This window comes from Rhincodon typus, chromosome 1 (genome assembly GCF_021869965.1).
Source record: "Rhincodon typus isolate 14 chromosome 1, sRhiTyp1.1, whole genome shotgun sequence".
NCBI classification, from domain to species: domain Eukaryota; kingdom Metazoa; phylum Chordata; class Chondrichthyes; order Orectolobiformes; family Rhincodontidae; genus Rhincodon; species Rhincodon typus.
Window position 1 is genome coordinate 86565972 of NC_063332.1, and position 16490 is coordinate 86582461.

A 16490-nucleotide genomic window follows, 5' to 3' on the forward strand; every position below is an offset into this window, starting at 1 on the left:
ATCAAAAATTGTGATCTCTGTGCCCATTTTCAGAAGCTACCAAAGTGTGCATGAGTCTATTATTCTCGGTGAGCGAATTAAACAAAGTGCCTCATAGTTTGTCCTATTGTCAGTGAAGGATGCGCAACTTTGGATAACACTGCAGCGTTCTTAACATGTTTGCAGGTGTAACTGGAGGAAAGTGGCAATGTCTAGAGCCAAAATGATCCACAGGAAAGGGTTCACATGCCTTATGATATCATAGGAGCAATATATAGAGATTTGAAAACTGAGTGTGATGCTTGTCTGTATTTGATGTTTATAGTAAATGCCTGAATGCTAAATTGAACCCGTGTTGGAAAATATGATGAAGAAATTCCAAGTATGACTAAGCGGGAAATTGAGATATGCATTACCGATAACACTGTTGCTCTTTTTGAAAATAACTCTTGCTAATTTACCTAATACTCACAAAGAGCTGTGTTATAAAGTTTATAATATAATAGAGGATTGTAATTTATAACAAATATTTTATTATAGTCCACATAAAATGTCCAGAAATAAAACAATTAATAATATTCATGATGTTTCTTTATATAAGTTAATATTATCCAAATTAACATTTCTAAATGGAAAAGTGATAGTTTTTTTGCTGCAGCTTCAATTTTCATTAACTAACATGCTGCATATTAAGTTTCATATAAAGCATTGACAGTTATAGAAAAGCTTTACAATTGATAAAACAATTCAAATAGTATTTACAATATTGTATTTGAATATATTATGTACAGAACTTCCAATCAAGTCCTGCTGAGACTTGTTACTCCAGAATGCTCTCACATCTTCTGAGATTATCGCAATAAATGATAAGTGCTTTCATTCACAGTCAGTACATTGACCTTTTGCAATATATACAGTACATTCATCACTCCAGCTGTCTGGACTATCATATCTATGGCAGTTTTTGTGATTGCATTTGACATCTTATCCACAATTTAAAAGACACAGGTTTCATCAGCCAGATAGTAATATAAACATGAGCTTCTTCCTATTAATACCAATTTCAGAGATGCTGACTGTATTTATATGTATTTTTATGTTGTTTGCTTCCTCGCCAGTTTACTCTGCATTACAATGAGCTTTTTATTTGATTACATTTTTGTCTATTCGTAAAATTTCGGCTACAGATACCTTTTTACCATATACTACAGCATGAATGTTTGCTCTTTCTCTGCAGGGATTTATTGTGTACTTTGTAGAAAGTACACCAACATATCTGTTCTGTATTAAATCCTTTGCCAAAGATATATGTGGCTCAGTGTATTTGTAAACAAACAAAAAACTGTGCCATGGAAAGTTTTCATAGAGTGTATGGCACTACAACAGTTTTGCTGCGTTTAAATCAGCCAGCATACAATGGGCAAATGTACACTTGCTAAAAGCAATGAGGATTGGTCTCCTATCCCAGTTAAGAGCTTGGATAAGAGACCATGACTAAGTCATTTGAAGGACAAGATGTGTAAAACTAAGTGCCCTGGAAGTAAGTCAAAGAGCAGAGAATGTATGATAAGGTAAAACCAAGCTTATGTCAACAACTAAGACTCAATACTGCAGAAAACGAGGAAGTTGTAAAAAAGATGCAGGGTGAAACTAAAAGGAAATTAGGATAGCAAAAACAAGGCTTCATTAATTAACAGCAAGTAACATCAAGGAGAATCTGAAGATGTTTAAGAAAGAGTTAATAAACAAGAAGATAATTAAGTGCACGGCCAATTAATGACCAAGTGAAGATAGAAAACATGGTCATGGTTCTTGATGAATATTTTGTTTTTACTGGTTATGGGAATGATGCAAACATTGTACTTTAAAAAGAAGTCTGAAATATTGTATTGGCATAGATAGTGAGAGAGGAAATATTGAAGCGTTTAGCGTCTTTGAAAGTAGGAAACTCATTATGCCTAAAATGTACTCCACGCAGCTCAAAGAAACAAGGAAGGAGGTAATGGAGGCTCTGAAATCTTCTGAGGTTACAGATGTAGTGACAGTTGTTAATAGTGTAACTGTTGTTTAAAAAGAGAGGAGGGCATTGCTCAAGTAATTACAGGGCACTCAGCCCAAATTACTAGAAAGTATTCTGAGGGATAGTGTTCATTGTTGTTTTGAAAAATGTGGATTAATCAAGGATAGTCAACACGGCTTTATGAAGGGAAGATTCAGTCTTAATGATTGCTAGTTTTGAAGTGGTAGCAAAGAGGGTGGATGAGGGTAGTTTGGTAGTTTACAAGGGATTTAGGAAGGCTTTTAACAAGATCCCACATGCTGACTAATCTGAAAAGTAAGAAGTAATCAGACCAAGGGGAAAGTGGCAGACTGGATGTAAAGTGGCATGTAACAATGGCCAGGAGTTACTTCCATAACTTCCCATTGAGGTTCCAGCAGGTTCAATGCTGGGTCTCTTGATTTTCATTCAAAAGGTCAATAATTTAGGTTTGAATATAAAGGAAGCGCTGAAACTCACTCATTGAAAAACTGCAAGAGACAGAACACCTCATCACATTGAAAAGGTACTGCTTAGTGTTGAAGCCTACAGGTCTGGAAAGTGGGATTAGGCTAGATTGCTGTTTTTGGCCACCAGAGATATAATGGATTGAATCGTTGCCCTCTGTATTATGACGTTTCTACATTACAGCGAGCTGCTCATAAAGAGCAATGATTAAGGTTAAGGGGGTGAGCAAAAGAGTGAGAATAAACACTGAAAATCTCAAAGAAAAATACAATGACAGACTTAATGCACCAATGGTGCTGTTTCTACATTATACCAGGCACAAAGTACCACATGATGGTATTGGTAAAGATGAATTGAAAGATTATGACGCTGAAAGTGCTCTTGCTGGTTGAAAAGTTGGGTATGCTGAAAGAAAGAACTTAGAAGAGTTTCCATCATGCTGGGAACAAACACAAGTTTGATCTGCCCCATTCAGAGCATATGAAATGACTAGGAAATCAGGCCAACAGAATGATTCGTCCAGAGTTACTACAGCTCCTGGCCCCTTCTTGTTCTTTGATCTAAATGCAGGAGAAGAATAATTATCTGGGTATTGTAGTGTGTCTGGGACTCAAAGCTTCCAAGATGCTGGAACTGATTCGAGCATTTTGATTCACTCACGTGCATGTTGTCTGTGCTCTTTATTTTCAATACCCCGATCCCACCTTCCAATGGGAACTCTTATTGTGCCCAAATTGGCATGGTTGCCTGCCAAAAATATCCAAGTCAAGTGACCCATGCCCTGGTCCTTTTATCTTTTAGATATTTTTCAGTTTAGAAACAATAACCGGTTTGCATCATGTTAATCAGATGCCACAGTCTTGAGGTTCTGATGACTAGGGAAGCCATTCGAAGCCCAAAAATATATTAAATGCTTAATATCAGTGTGTTTCAGTGAGTCCCATGTTGTTTAGTACAGTCTAATCCTCCAGGTCATCATCCTGTCCTGCTGTTGCTGCTTCCAGTGCTGCAAGTGCAGCAACCACCTCCGGATCTTCCCCATCTATCCTGAGTTTCACTTCTTCAAACAAATCATTGCTGAGTTCTTCATCAGTAATACTAGAGGGCATGTTGTCTAGATCTTCATACCCATTTATGGTATTCATTTCCGAATTAGAAGATTGGTTGGATGAAGATTTGACTTCCTCTGTGTCAGTTTCCAGATTGTATCGATTTGCTTCATCATTTTGCATATGCAACAGTTTACTGTTATTTACAAAGTCAATTTCCAGGTCAATTGTTTTCTCTCCTCCTTCATGCACTTCACATGCTTTCTCCATGTTTTCTGCTTCAGTGGGATGTTCTGTGGATGGCCCATTGATTGTCTGGCAATCACTTTCTGTTTCTGGGTCATGGTGCTGTGTCAGTTCATCTTCAGATGTCTCTCTTAAGTTATTGTTTGAGGAACAGTTACCTGTATTAGTGGTTTGAGTTATTTTGTCAAGTTCTGGAACTGTGTAAGACTCTGGATGTACAAGTTTATTATTCAATGCACATATTACATCATTGTCAGTGTTGTCTTCAACACCTTCCACTGTTTTTTCTTCTGCACATGTTAAATTCTTTTCTGATACTTTCATTTCCTTCCTTATAATTTCTATATTTTGTTCTTCCAAGTTTATCACTTTGTCCAAAGTTGAAGTGACAATATTGTTAGTTTTGATGTTGCTGTTGTGAAATGACGTCTCACGTTTAATGTCATTGTTTCTATAATTTTTTTCATTTTTCACACTGTTGGGCGGTAGTTCTCTTACAATAGTAGGTCCAAAGATGTACCTGAAACAACAAGAATAAATGTTGCCAAGTGCATTTGTTTTGTTAGGGAAGTGTTAAGAACCGATGATGCTATTGAGGGCTTTATCACACTGCCCTTTTGCTTCACAGAAAGGCTGATGGGATCAATGTCTCCCTTTCTGCTGTTTGTTCAATGTACTAACTCATCAAATAAGCAGACAAACAGATCCCAGATTCAATACCTCATTGATGCTGAGTAATGTTATAGAGCGAAGGTCAAACCCCTCTGATAATTAAAACCGAATCACCTAGAGAAGCTTGCCTCACCTCATAATCTGCTAAAGGAAATGGGGAAAATAGTATAACCTGCCTTTCACCTCCCAATCTGAAAGAAATCCCTGATACCCACTTTATAAGCAACAAATAACAATTTATTTATCTAACTCTAACAGTGAACAAATTAACAGAACTACTAACAAACCGAGCAATTCCCCCTTAACTACTAACTATTCCCAAGCAGAACAAAATTCTAATGACATGCTGTTCTAATAGATATAAGTCCCACTTATATAACCCAAAGTAATAACAAAGATAAAATAAAACTTAGGCTCTCAAAACTATAGTCAGGATGAGTCTTCTGGAAAGTTCCATGCCTTTCCTGCTATTTTTCAGTCAGGAATTCTTTCTTCATTGAATCCTTATGCCAGGAATATTAGCTAAGAGTGCCATGGTACCTTCTAGATGATGCTTAATCAGAGAGCTTAAAGATTTCTGTGAGAACCAGAGTTTTACTCTTCCAATGGCAGTTCACTGTCATGCTGAATTTCAAAAGACCCTCTTCTTATATTCCCTTGAGGACCTGTCAATTTTCTTCTAATAGGATTGTCCTAGGTTGTCAACACCATTGGATTTAAATTTAATTGGGTTTTGGCGTCTAGGGCCTGCTTTAAATTAAGTGACTGATATTCAAGCTGGTTGCCTTAATGTCAAAACAAGCCCAGTTTGCCAACCACACACCCAATTGACACATATGTTTCAATTTCAGAACTGTCTGTGCATCTGTAGCTGCTTGCAGACTTGTTTTTATCTCCAACTTTAGAAAAGCACATAACCTCTTAACAGGGACCACGCACTCTTCCCCCAATCATGTTTACAAACACATTCTAACATTTTGCCTTCTAACCTCCGCACTTAAGAAAAAAAATTAACCATCGTTCTGAATAGACAGTTTCTTTTTTTTTTTCTAAATTTAACACCATCATTACCAAATCCAAAATGCATTAGTCTAAAATTACACAATTCATATTAATTCTATATACATATAACATTGAACACTACTAGTTCTATCTTATACACACATTTTCTTTTAAACCCACAATGACACATCTGCAATAACATTTTCATGATCTGCAACATGTACAATTTGTAAATTAAATGTTTGTAACATAAGACTCCAACAAAATCATCTGGTGGTCTTGTCCTTAAATTTTTCAAAAAATGACAAAGGGTTGTGATCGGAATACACAACTGACTCTGATACATTGTTCGTAATATAAACATTAAAATGTTGTAAGGCCAGTAACAAATTCAATAATATTTTTCAATGGTTGAATATTTTCTCTGGTGGCTATTGAGTTTCTTTGAAAAATAACCAATTGGCCTTTCCATGCCACAATAATCCTCCTGCAACACCACGTCTCCAACCCTTATATTGCTTGCGTCGATAGCAACTTTAAAGCGTTTCAAGAAATTTGGCGTAGCTAAAACTGGTGTGGTGGTTAACATTGATTTTAAATTCTCAAATGTCCCCTGGCATTGTTCTATCCACCAAAATTTCATGCTCTTCTTTAACAAATCCGTCAGTGGTGCCACCATACTTTTAAAGTTTGGTACAAATTTCCTGTAGAATCCACTCAACCCCAAAAAAGTAGCACTTCCTTCTTTGAGGATGGTTTTGGAAATTCCTTGATGGCCTTCGTCTTCACATTCCTTTGTGCCATCTGTCTGTACCTGATGTTGAGCCCTAAGAATGTCACTTCTGCCTTAGCAAATTCAGTTTTTGCTAAATTTATAACCAGTTTTGCCTTCCGTTGTCTTTCAAAGACCTCTGCCAAATGCACCATGTGATCTTTCCATGAATGGCTAAAGATCTCTACAAGTCATCTATATAGATGGCACAATTAGTAAATCCCGCCACAACTCTGTTCTTAAGTCTTTGAAATGTGGCTGGAGCATTCTTCATTCCAAAGGGCATTACTTTAAATTGATATAGCCCATTTGGAATTACAAAAGCAGAAATTTCTTTTGCTCTCTCCAACAAAGGTACTTGCCAGTAACTGTGAAGTAAGTCCAACTTTGCGATATAAGTGGCTTGTCCAGCATTTTCCACACAGTTTTCCAGCCTTGGAATCAGGTATGAGTCTGATTTAGTCATGGCGTTGACCTTCTGGTAATCCAGAATCATTGAGTTTGGGAACCAATACATTTGGTGAACTCCATGCACTTTGACTTGGCTCGATGATGTCTTCTTGGAGCATCGCTTCCACTTCCTTCTGCACATGTGCTGCTATGAGAGGATTAAGCCTGTAGGGGTGTTGTTTTATCAAAACAGCATTACCTATGTCCACCTCATGTACTATAGTATTAGTCCTTCCCATTTCTATTTCTACATATGTCCTCGTTGTGCTGTGACAAGTCTTTTAATTCAGTTCTCTGTTGCTGAGACAGATAGCTTACTACCCTATCCCTTTCTTGCAGCATATCCTCATTATTCAATTTATTATGAGGCACATCAAAATCAGAATCATCTGGATTTGATTCCTCAATGAATGGCAGTAACTAGTACCTGTTTCTCTGGTTTCCTTTCCCTGTCATCATAAGGTTTCAGCACATTCACATAACATACCCGAGAGAGGCTTTTCCTATCTGGCATCTTTACCAGATAGTTCACCTGACTCAATTTCTTCTCAATCTGATAGGGACCACTAAACCTTACTTTGAAGGGATCTTCTACCACTGGTAACAGTACCAATACTTTTTACCCACAGGCAAATGTCCAAATTTTAGATTTCTTATCTGCTTCTTGCTTCATTAGGTGCTGTGCCATCTTCAAATGTTGCCTTGCTAATTCACCCCCTCTGTTTAATCTTTCTCTCAGCTCAGATACATTATCCATCTGTGAGATCTCTGACTTCAGACCTATCAATTTTTCCTTAATTAATTTCAACGGCCCTCTTACTTCATGTCCAAATATCATTTCAAATGGAGTAAAATGAGTGGATTCATTTGGAGCATCTCTAATAGCAGATAGTATAAATGGGATATGTTTATCCCAATTATTTTTTTGGGTAATCCTGGCAATAAGGTCTCAACATGGTCTTTAGGGTCTGATGCCATCTTTCCAATGCTCCCTGAGATTCAGAATGGTATGGATTTGTTGGATGACTAAACTATCCATGATCTCCTTAAGTAATTTGTCAGTAAAATTGGACCCTTGGCCTGGTTGAATCTCCCTGGGTAGTTCATAACAGGTAAAGAAAGCAAACAACTCCTCTAAACTTTTTTGCCTTGACATTCCATAATGGAATTGCCTCTGGAAATTTGCAGACACATCCATTATGGTTAGGAAACACTGGTTCCCACTTTTGGTTTTAGAGAAGGGACCTACACAATCAATTATAATCCATGTGAAAGTTTCTTCAAATGCAGGAATTGGCATCAAAGGCGCTGGTTTTATTACTGCCTGTGGCTTTCCTACCGTCTGACACATATGACAGGTACAGCAAAATTCAACCATATCTTTATGCAATCCACCCAATAGAAATGCTTCTATATCTTAGCCTGAGTCTTCCTCCATCCTACAGGTAATTTGTGTGCTATCCACAATATTTCCTGTCTGTATACTACTGGAAACACAATCTGGTGAACTTCCACCCATTTCTTATCTGCACCAACCTGCCAAGGTCTCCATGTTTGCCTTAAGATTTTATCAAAGAACAAAGAACAAAGAAAATTACAGCTCAGGAATAGGCCCTTCAGCCCACCAAGTCTGCACCAATCCACATCCTCTATCTAAACCTGTCGCCTTATTTTCCAAGGATCTGTATCCCTCTGCTCCCTGCCCATTCAGGTATCTGTCTAGAATCATCTTAAATGTCGCTATTGTGCCCGCCTCTACCACCTCCGCTGGCAACACATTCCAGGCACCCACCACCCTCTGCGTAAAGAACTTTCCACGCATATCTCCCTTAAACTTTTCCCCTCTCACCTTGAAATCATGACCCCTAGTAATTGAGTCCCCCACTCTGGGAAAAAGCTTCTTGCTATCCACCTTGTCTATACCTCTCATGATTTTGTAGACCTCAATCAGGTTCCTCTCAACCTCCGTCTTTCTAATGTAAATAATCCTAATCTACTCAACCTCTTTTCATAGCTAGCACCCTCCATACCACGCAACACCCTGGTGAATCTCCTCTGCACTCTCCAAAACATCTACATCCTTTTGGTAATGTGGCAACCAGAACTGTACACAGTATTCCAAATGTGGTCGAACCAAAGTCCTATACAACTGTAACAAGACGTGCCAACTCTTGTACTCAATACCCAGTCAGATGAATGAAAGCATGCCGTATGCCTTCTTGACCACTCTATCCACCTGCGTTGCCACCTTCAGGGTACAATGGACCTGAACACCCAGATCTCTCTGTGCATCAATTTTCCCCAGGGCTTTTCCATTTACCGTACAGTTCGCTCTTGAATTGGATTCCAAAATGCATCACCTCGCATTTGCCTGGATTGAACTCCATCTGCCATTTCTCCGCCCAACTCTCCAATCTATCTATATTCTGCTGCATTCTCCGACAGTCCCCTTCACTATCTGCTACTCCACCAATCTTAGTGTCATCTGCAAACTTGCTAATCAGACCATCTGTACCTTCCTACACATCATTTATGTATATCACAAACAACAGTGGGCCCAACACGGATCCCTGTGGAACACTACTGGTCACAGTTCTCCATTTTGAGAAGCTCCCTTCCACTACAACTCTCTGTCTCCTGTTGCCCAGCCAGTTCTCTATCCATCTAGCTAGTACACCCTGGACCCCATGCGACTTCACTTTCTCCATCAGCCTATCATGGGGAACCTTATCAAACGCCTTACTGAAGTCCATGTATATGACATCTACAGCCCTTCCCTCATCTATCAACTTTGTCACTTCCTCAAAGAATTCTATCAAGTTGGTAAGACATGAACTTCCCTGCACAAAACCATGCTGTGTATCACTAATAAACCCATTTTCTTCCAAATGTAAATAGATCCTATCCCTCAGTATCGTCTCCAACAGCTTCCCCACCACTGACGTCAGGCTCACCAGTCTATAATTACCTGGATTATCCTTGCTACCCTTCTTAAACAAGGGGACAACATTAGCAATTCCCCAGTCCTCTGGGACCTCACCCATGCTCAAGGATGCTGCAAAGATATCTGTTAGGGCCCCAGCTATTTCCTCTCTCGCTTCCCTCAGTAACCTGGGACAGATCCCATCCGGACCTGGGGACTTGTCGACACTAATGCCTTTTAGAATACCAACATTTCCCCCCTCCTTATGCTGACTTGACCTAGAGTAATCAAACATTAGTCCCTAACCTCAACATCTGTCATGTCCCTCTCCACAGTGAATACCGACGCAAAGTACTCATTAAGAATCTCACTCATTTCCTCTGACTCCTCGCATAACTTCCCTCCTTTGTCCTTGAGTGGGCCAACCCTTTCTCTAGTTACCCTCTTGCTCCTTATGTATGAATAAAAGGCTTTGGGATTTTCCTTAACCCTGTTTGCTAAAGATATTTCATGACCCCTTTTAGCCCTCTTAATTCCTTGTTTCAGATTGGTCCTGCTTTCCCGATATTCTTCTAAAGCTTCGGCTGTTTTCAGTCGCCTAGACCTTATGTATGCTTCCTTTTTCCTCTTTGCTAGTCTCACAATTTCACCTGTCATCCATTGTTCCCTAATCTTGCCCTTTCTATCCCTCATTTTCACAGGGACATGTCAGTCTTGCACTCTAATCAACATCTCTTTAAAAGCCTCCCACATATCAAATGTGGATTTACCCTCAAACAGCTGCTCCCAATCCATATTCCCCAGCTCCTGTCGAATTTTGCTAATAGTTGGCCTTCCCCCAATTCAGCACTCTTCCTTTAGGACCACTCTCATCTTTGTCCATCAGTATTCTAAAACTTACGGAATTGTGATCACTATTCCCAAAGTAATCCCCTACTGAAACTTCAACCACCTGGCCGGGCTCATTCCCCAACACCAGGTCCAGTATGGCCCCTTCGCGAGTTGGACTATTTACATACTGCTCTATAAAACCCTCCTAGATGCTCCTTACAAATTCTGCTCCATCTAAACCCCTAACACTAGTGAATCCCAGTGAATGTTGGGAAAATTAAAGTCTTCCATCACCACCACCCTGTTGCTCCTACATCTTTCCATAATCTGTCTACATACTTGTGCCTCTATCTCACTCTTGCCATTGGGAGGCCTGTAGTACAGCCCCAACATTGTTACTGCACCCTTCCTATTTCTGAGCTCTGCCCATATTGCCTCATTGCTCGAGTCCTCCATAGTGCCCTCCTTCAGCACAGCTATGATATCCTCCTTGACCATTAATGCAACTCCTCCACCCCTTTTACCTCCCTCTCTATCTTGCCTGATGCATCTATATCCTGGGATATTTAGTTGCCAATCTTGCCCTTCCCTCAACCAAGTCTCAGTAATAGCAATAACATCATACTCCCAGGTACTAATCCAAGCCCTAAGTTCATCTGCCTTATCTACTACACTTCTCGCATTAAAACAAATGCACCTCAGACCACCTGTCCCTCTGCATTCATCATCTGCTCTCTGCCTACTCTTCCCTTTAGTCACACTGACTTCATTATCTAGTTCCTTACAGGCTTTAGTTACTACCTCCTTACTGTCCACTAACCTCCTCATTTGGTTCCCATCCTCCTGCCACATTAGTTTAAATCCTCCCCAACAGCGTTAGCAAAAGCAGCCCCTAGGACATTGGTTCCAGTCCTGGAACCTTATCCTTAGGGTAATAGCATTCTGGAATACATTCTGATTCATTTTTCAAGCAGGCTTTATGATATAAATCCTTTATTGTCTCCTCTTTTTGTTGTAACTCCATTAATCTTTCAGAATTAAACACCTCTGCCTGTTCCTCTACCTGCTTAGGTCCTTCCATTAACATTTCATCAAACAGAGTGTCAGCTAACTGGACCTCATCTCATTCGTCCTTCCATTTGCTTTAACCTATAGCTGTGGGATCTTGTCACCACATAGCCCTGAAAAATTTCAGGGTATTTTTGTTTTAATTTTTCAGTGTTTTCCTTTGGCTTCTCCACTACAAAGGGCAACACTCCCACCTTTGATCCTGCCAGGTCATTTACAAGAACAAACTGTATTCCTGGAATAGACACCCGTCCAATCACTCCCACTATCACTTCTCCAGTCTTGATTGGACTTTCTAGCCTTAGCTTACACAGGGGAAAACAATCTCTCTCCATTTATTCCACAGATTATCACTCTTCTGGGTAACATTTTACAAGGAGTGGAAATACTTTCACCTCCTACTATTAGAGACTGACCTGCTTCTGTATTTCTCAATATTTTAACTTCTTTCCCTTCTCCTCTTCTTCTTCCTGAGTAAACCTTACCAACACAGGTGAAGTCTTTGAAGAGATCAGGTGCTATCTAACTATCCAGCCCATGAATGGACTGTGCACTCTCGTGCAGCTCCTCAGCTTCTCTTGGGATTTCCTTCACTACCTCAACTAATCTCACTGGTTTAGCCTCTTTTACCACATCCTTTTTCCTAGTGCCTCTCTTAAACCACCAGCACTGTGACTTTGTGTGTCCCCCTCTCTTACAGTGGAAACACCTGAGATCTTTCATCTCTTTTTCACCCTCTTGGGTTTCTTTTTTCACACGTGGTAAACTGTTCGCAGTGTGATCTACTTTTTATTTTTCATTGAAGGATCTCCGTCTTTCCCAATTTCTATCCCTCACAGAATGAAATTGCTGTCGGAAGCTAGATTTCGATTTAAGCACTAATGTGTATTCACCTGCCATCTCTGCAGCTCTTCTTACTTTGGTAACTTTTTGTTCCTCAACATGAGTTTTTATCATCTCTGGATGTGAGTTTTAGAACTCCTCCAACAGAATAATCTCTCTCAGATTGACATATGTTTTTTTCTATCTTTAATGCTCTCACCCATCTATTGAAATTGCTCTGTTTGATTCTTTCAAACTTGATAGAAGTCTGACCTGGTTCCTTCCTTGCATTTCTGAACCATTGTCTAAATGCTTCTGGTACCAATTTTTCGGCACTCAAAGTAGTCTGTTTTACTCCTTCACATTCTCTTGACACCTCCTCTGACAGTGCTGCAAACACCTCACTAGCCCTGCCCACCAATTTGGTCTCAACTAACATTACCCACATATCCTTTGTTCATCTGTTTAGTCAATTTCTCAAAGGAAGTGAAAAAGGCTTCTACATCTTTTTCATCAAATTTTGGTAATGTTTGGGCATTGTAAATATCCCAACCAGGCTGTTGGCCACAATGAGTTTGCTCATCATCACTTCTATCTTGTACGTTTACCTCTGTCATTTAAAGTCTTTTTGTTTAAAGTTCCAACTTTATCTTTGCCAATTCGATCATTTGTTCCCTTTCATCTCTCTTAGCTAGGAATCTTCTTTCCCTTTCTTTCTCTTCTGCTTTTAAAAGTAAGTCAAACTCTCTCTCCTTCCTTTCATTCTCTAACTCCAGTTGTCTCATTTGCAATTTAATTTTTTCTAACTCCGCTGCACTTGACTGTTTCTCTGGTATACCTAAATGCTTGGCTAACTCGGTTACAATTTCAGCAATCCTCTTATCCCTAGTTAAACCCAAATTTAGCCCATTTGCTGAGTCTAAAAGTGTATCCTTCCTCTGCTCTTCTAAACTTTCTTGAGAAATTTGGGAAGCATCCTCAAACCCCAAAACCTCTTTAGCAATGTTAAGACACATTTCCCCAACTTTTGATTTAACCAACTACAAGTAACTGAAATTAAACAGATTTTCCACTATTCACCTGAGTTTTATGTAAAGATCTAGGACACTAATCCCCCAAGTCTGGTTAAATCTGCTGGGAACTTTTGTACCCCAAATCTGTTCAGATCCTGGACGAGCCCCCAACATGTTTTGGTGAGGAGGTTGAACCTCTCTAATAATTAAAACCAAAACACCCAGAGAAGCCTCACCTATAATCTGCTAAAGGAAATAGGAAAAATGGTATAACCTGCCTTTCACCTCCCAATCTGAAGGAAATCCTTGATACTCACTTTATAAGCAACAAATAACAGTTTATTTGTCTAACTCTAACAGTGAACAAATTAACAGAACTGCTGACAAAAGGAACAATTCCCCCTTACCTACTAACTATTCCCGAACAGAACAAAATTCTAGTGGCATGCAGTTCCAATAGATATAAATCCCACTTATATAAACCAAAGTAATAAGGAAAATAAAATAACACTTAGGCTCTCAAAACTACAGTCAGGATGCATCTTCTGGAATGTTCCGTGCTTTTACTGCTATTCTTCAGTCAGGAATTCTTTCTTCATCGAATCCTTGTGACAGAAATATGGGCTAAACGTGCTGTGATACCTTTTAGATGGTGCTTAATCAGAAAGCTTAAGCATTTCTGTGGGAGCCGGAGTTTTACTCTTCCAATGGCAGTTCACGGTCTCACTGATTTTCAAAAACCCTCTTCTTATATTCCCTTGATGACCAGTCAATTTTCTTATAATAGGATTGGTCCTAGGTTGTCAACACCGTTGGAGTTAAATTTAATTGGGTTTTGGTATCTAGGGCCTGGTTTAACTTAAGTGACTGATATTCAAGCTGGTTGCCTTAACATCAAAACAAGCCTAGTTTGCCAACCACACAGCCAATTGACACATATGTTTCAACTACAGAGCATCTGCAGCTGTTTGCAGACTTGATTTTATCTCCAAGCCTAGAAAAGCACATAACCTCTTAAAGGGACCATGCCCTATTCCACCTTATTATTTTTGCAAACAAATTCTAACATTCTGCCTTCTAATTCATAAGTACTCTACTTAACTTCACAACAGTAACAACTGGTGAGCAGGGTGATGTGCAATTTATGTTGGCGTGTTATAACAGCCCCTGTGAATGCACTGAAGCACAAGTCTGTGCAAAGAAACACTAATGAACAGAAAATGTTGCACAATGTAGAATTGTATGAATGTCACCTGAAATCAGGCAGAGTAGTTCCATCCAAACTCAGTGAAGTCTTAATTGAAAACATCAGCTTTCTGGAGACTCGTAAAGGAAGATAAAGTTTCTTGGGGGAATGTTCTTCAAAATCGGTGATGGCTTTTCTATCAATGTTAGTTTGGGATTCTAGAAAGTGGGAATGCTGGGAAGGAGTGTCAAACAGTCAATCCCAAAGACATCTGCAACCTGAGCAGTCAGATCTATTGCCTCTGTTGTGCCTTTGGTGAAGGAGCCCCCTGACTTGACTACCTTCAACATAATGAGTCCTTTTCTGCTGTTTTCCGGCGGAGATATACAGGCGCTATGGTTTTGGTAATGATAGATAACATAACAAGGGCTTTTCATGGGATAGAAAATGACACTAAAGCATTGGATGATATTGTGGCATAGAAAATAGTCATGATGGATAGCATTTGGGGTTTGAGTTCGGGCCTGTCAAGAAAGAATGTTAGGATTTTGTGCAGCCTGAGCCAGCAAAGTCATTTAACGTCATCTTAAATATGTTGAATCTAAAACTTTTCTCACCTTCTTATCATTCTACAGCATCTGCACCCCATCTGAACAGTTGTAGTTAAATCCTAGGAGAAACAAGCTGTGTAAAATTTAAAAATAAAAGAACAAAATTACATCATGAAATGATTAAACACAATTACAGTTTGACATAAAATAAAGCAAAGAACTGTAGATGCTGCAACTCTGAAACAAAGACAGAAAATGCTGGAGAAACTCATCTGTTCTTGGCAAAATCTGTGGAGAGGAAAACAGAGTAAATGTTCAAGCCCGATGACCCTTCATCAGTACTTTGTTTATCACTTCAAAAATGCTACTATACCTGCTGGGTTTCTCCAGCATCTTAGTTTTTTTATGACAGTTAGACATATTCTGTCCCAATCCCTGCAATTATGATGAGATATAAAAACAGAAGTGGCTGGAAAAGCTCAGCAGGTCTGACAGCATCTGTGGAGAGAAATCCCTTTGATCAATGGCTGGTCTGGAGGCTTGGCCTAGCAGGGGAGTTTAGCTATGTCATATACCCTAGACCGGTGGACAGGTCCTCTCCTCGCGGGTCATTCTCTGCGATCGGGTGCTGAGCTTTGAGGGGGATGCACATGGAGCTGTGAGGGAAGAGGGACACCTGCCTAGCCAGGCAGATCAGCCGAATCAACCATAGCGATCAATAGGGTAACAGACCACCCTCACACCCACAGAGGATGACCCCATAGAAGAGGCCCAAAATGTCAACTCTCCTACTCCTCTGAATCTGCCGGTCTGGGGTATAAGATGTAGCTACATTCCCCTGCTAGGCCAAGCTTCCAGACCAGCCATTAATCGAGGGGCCCCTGACGGGCAGGAGGGCGTGAGACTTGTTGCTTTTTCTCTTTTCTCTTCCATTTATTATTACCACTATAATCATTATTATTACATAATAAACATTCATATTTAAGCAAACTACTGTTGTCGAGCCTTCTCTTAATTATATATATCTGAATCTGAAAAGAACCACTTGGATACACGCTGTGATCCAAGACACTGACTTTTTTCTTTGATAACTGTGACATCGCAAACTTCTGCCCTGTCAGAGATCACCTAATTTTGCATAAGCTTGAGGTAGTTGTCTTGCAGACCATAGCGCTGCACCAGGTAGTGATTTTATCCAATGACCATATCAGAGTAGCTGAAAGATGCAACTTCACAAGAAAACCTACAAAATTTGTCAAAGAGAATAATTTACTTTGTAGCCATAAAACAAATTAATGACTGTGCAGCAACTCAAAATATTCTAGAGGATAGAAATCTGAAATAAAAACAAAAAAATTTTGCAAATACTCAATAGATCAGATAGCATCTGTGGACAGAGAAACAATGTAAGATAATCAAC

The 16490-nt window shown here is 39.5% G+C and overlaps 1 protein-coding gene across 4 annotated transcripts in view; it reads right to left on the reverse strand.

The window, feature by feature from the left end:
• Nucleotides 1-489: 489 nt before the first annotated feature.
• The window catches only part of LOC109937986, a 41260-nt gene continuing 25259 nt past the window's right edge, over nt 490-16490 (reverse strand). For 2 of the 4 annotated variants that reach the window (XM_048600589.1, XM_048600581.1), the window contains exons 2-3: nt 15137-15203; nt 490-4300 (exon numbers count right to left, since the gene is read on the reverse strand). In XM_048600589.1, coding sequence (XP_048456546.1) covers nt 3445-4300; nt 15137-15168 — 888 coding nt within the window. In that variant the 5' untranslated portion in view covers nt 15169-15203 and the 3' untranslated portion in view covers nt 490-3444. The remainder of the gene's footprint in view (nt 4301-15136; nt 15204-16490) is intronic. The other 2 variants (XM_048600593.1, XM_048600599.1) reach the window with 2 other exon arrangements.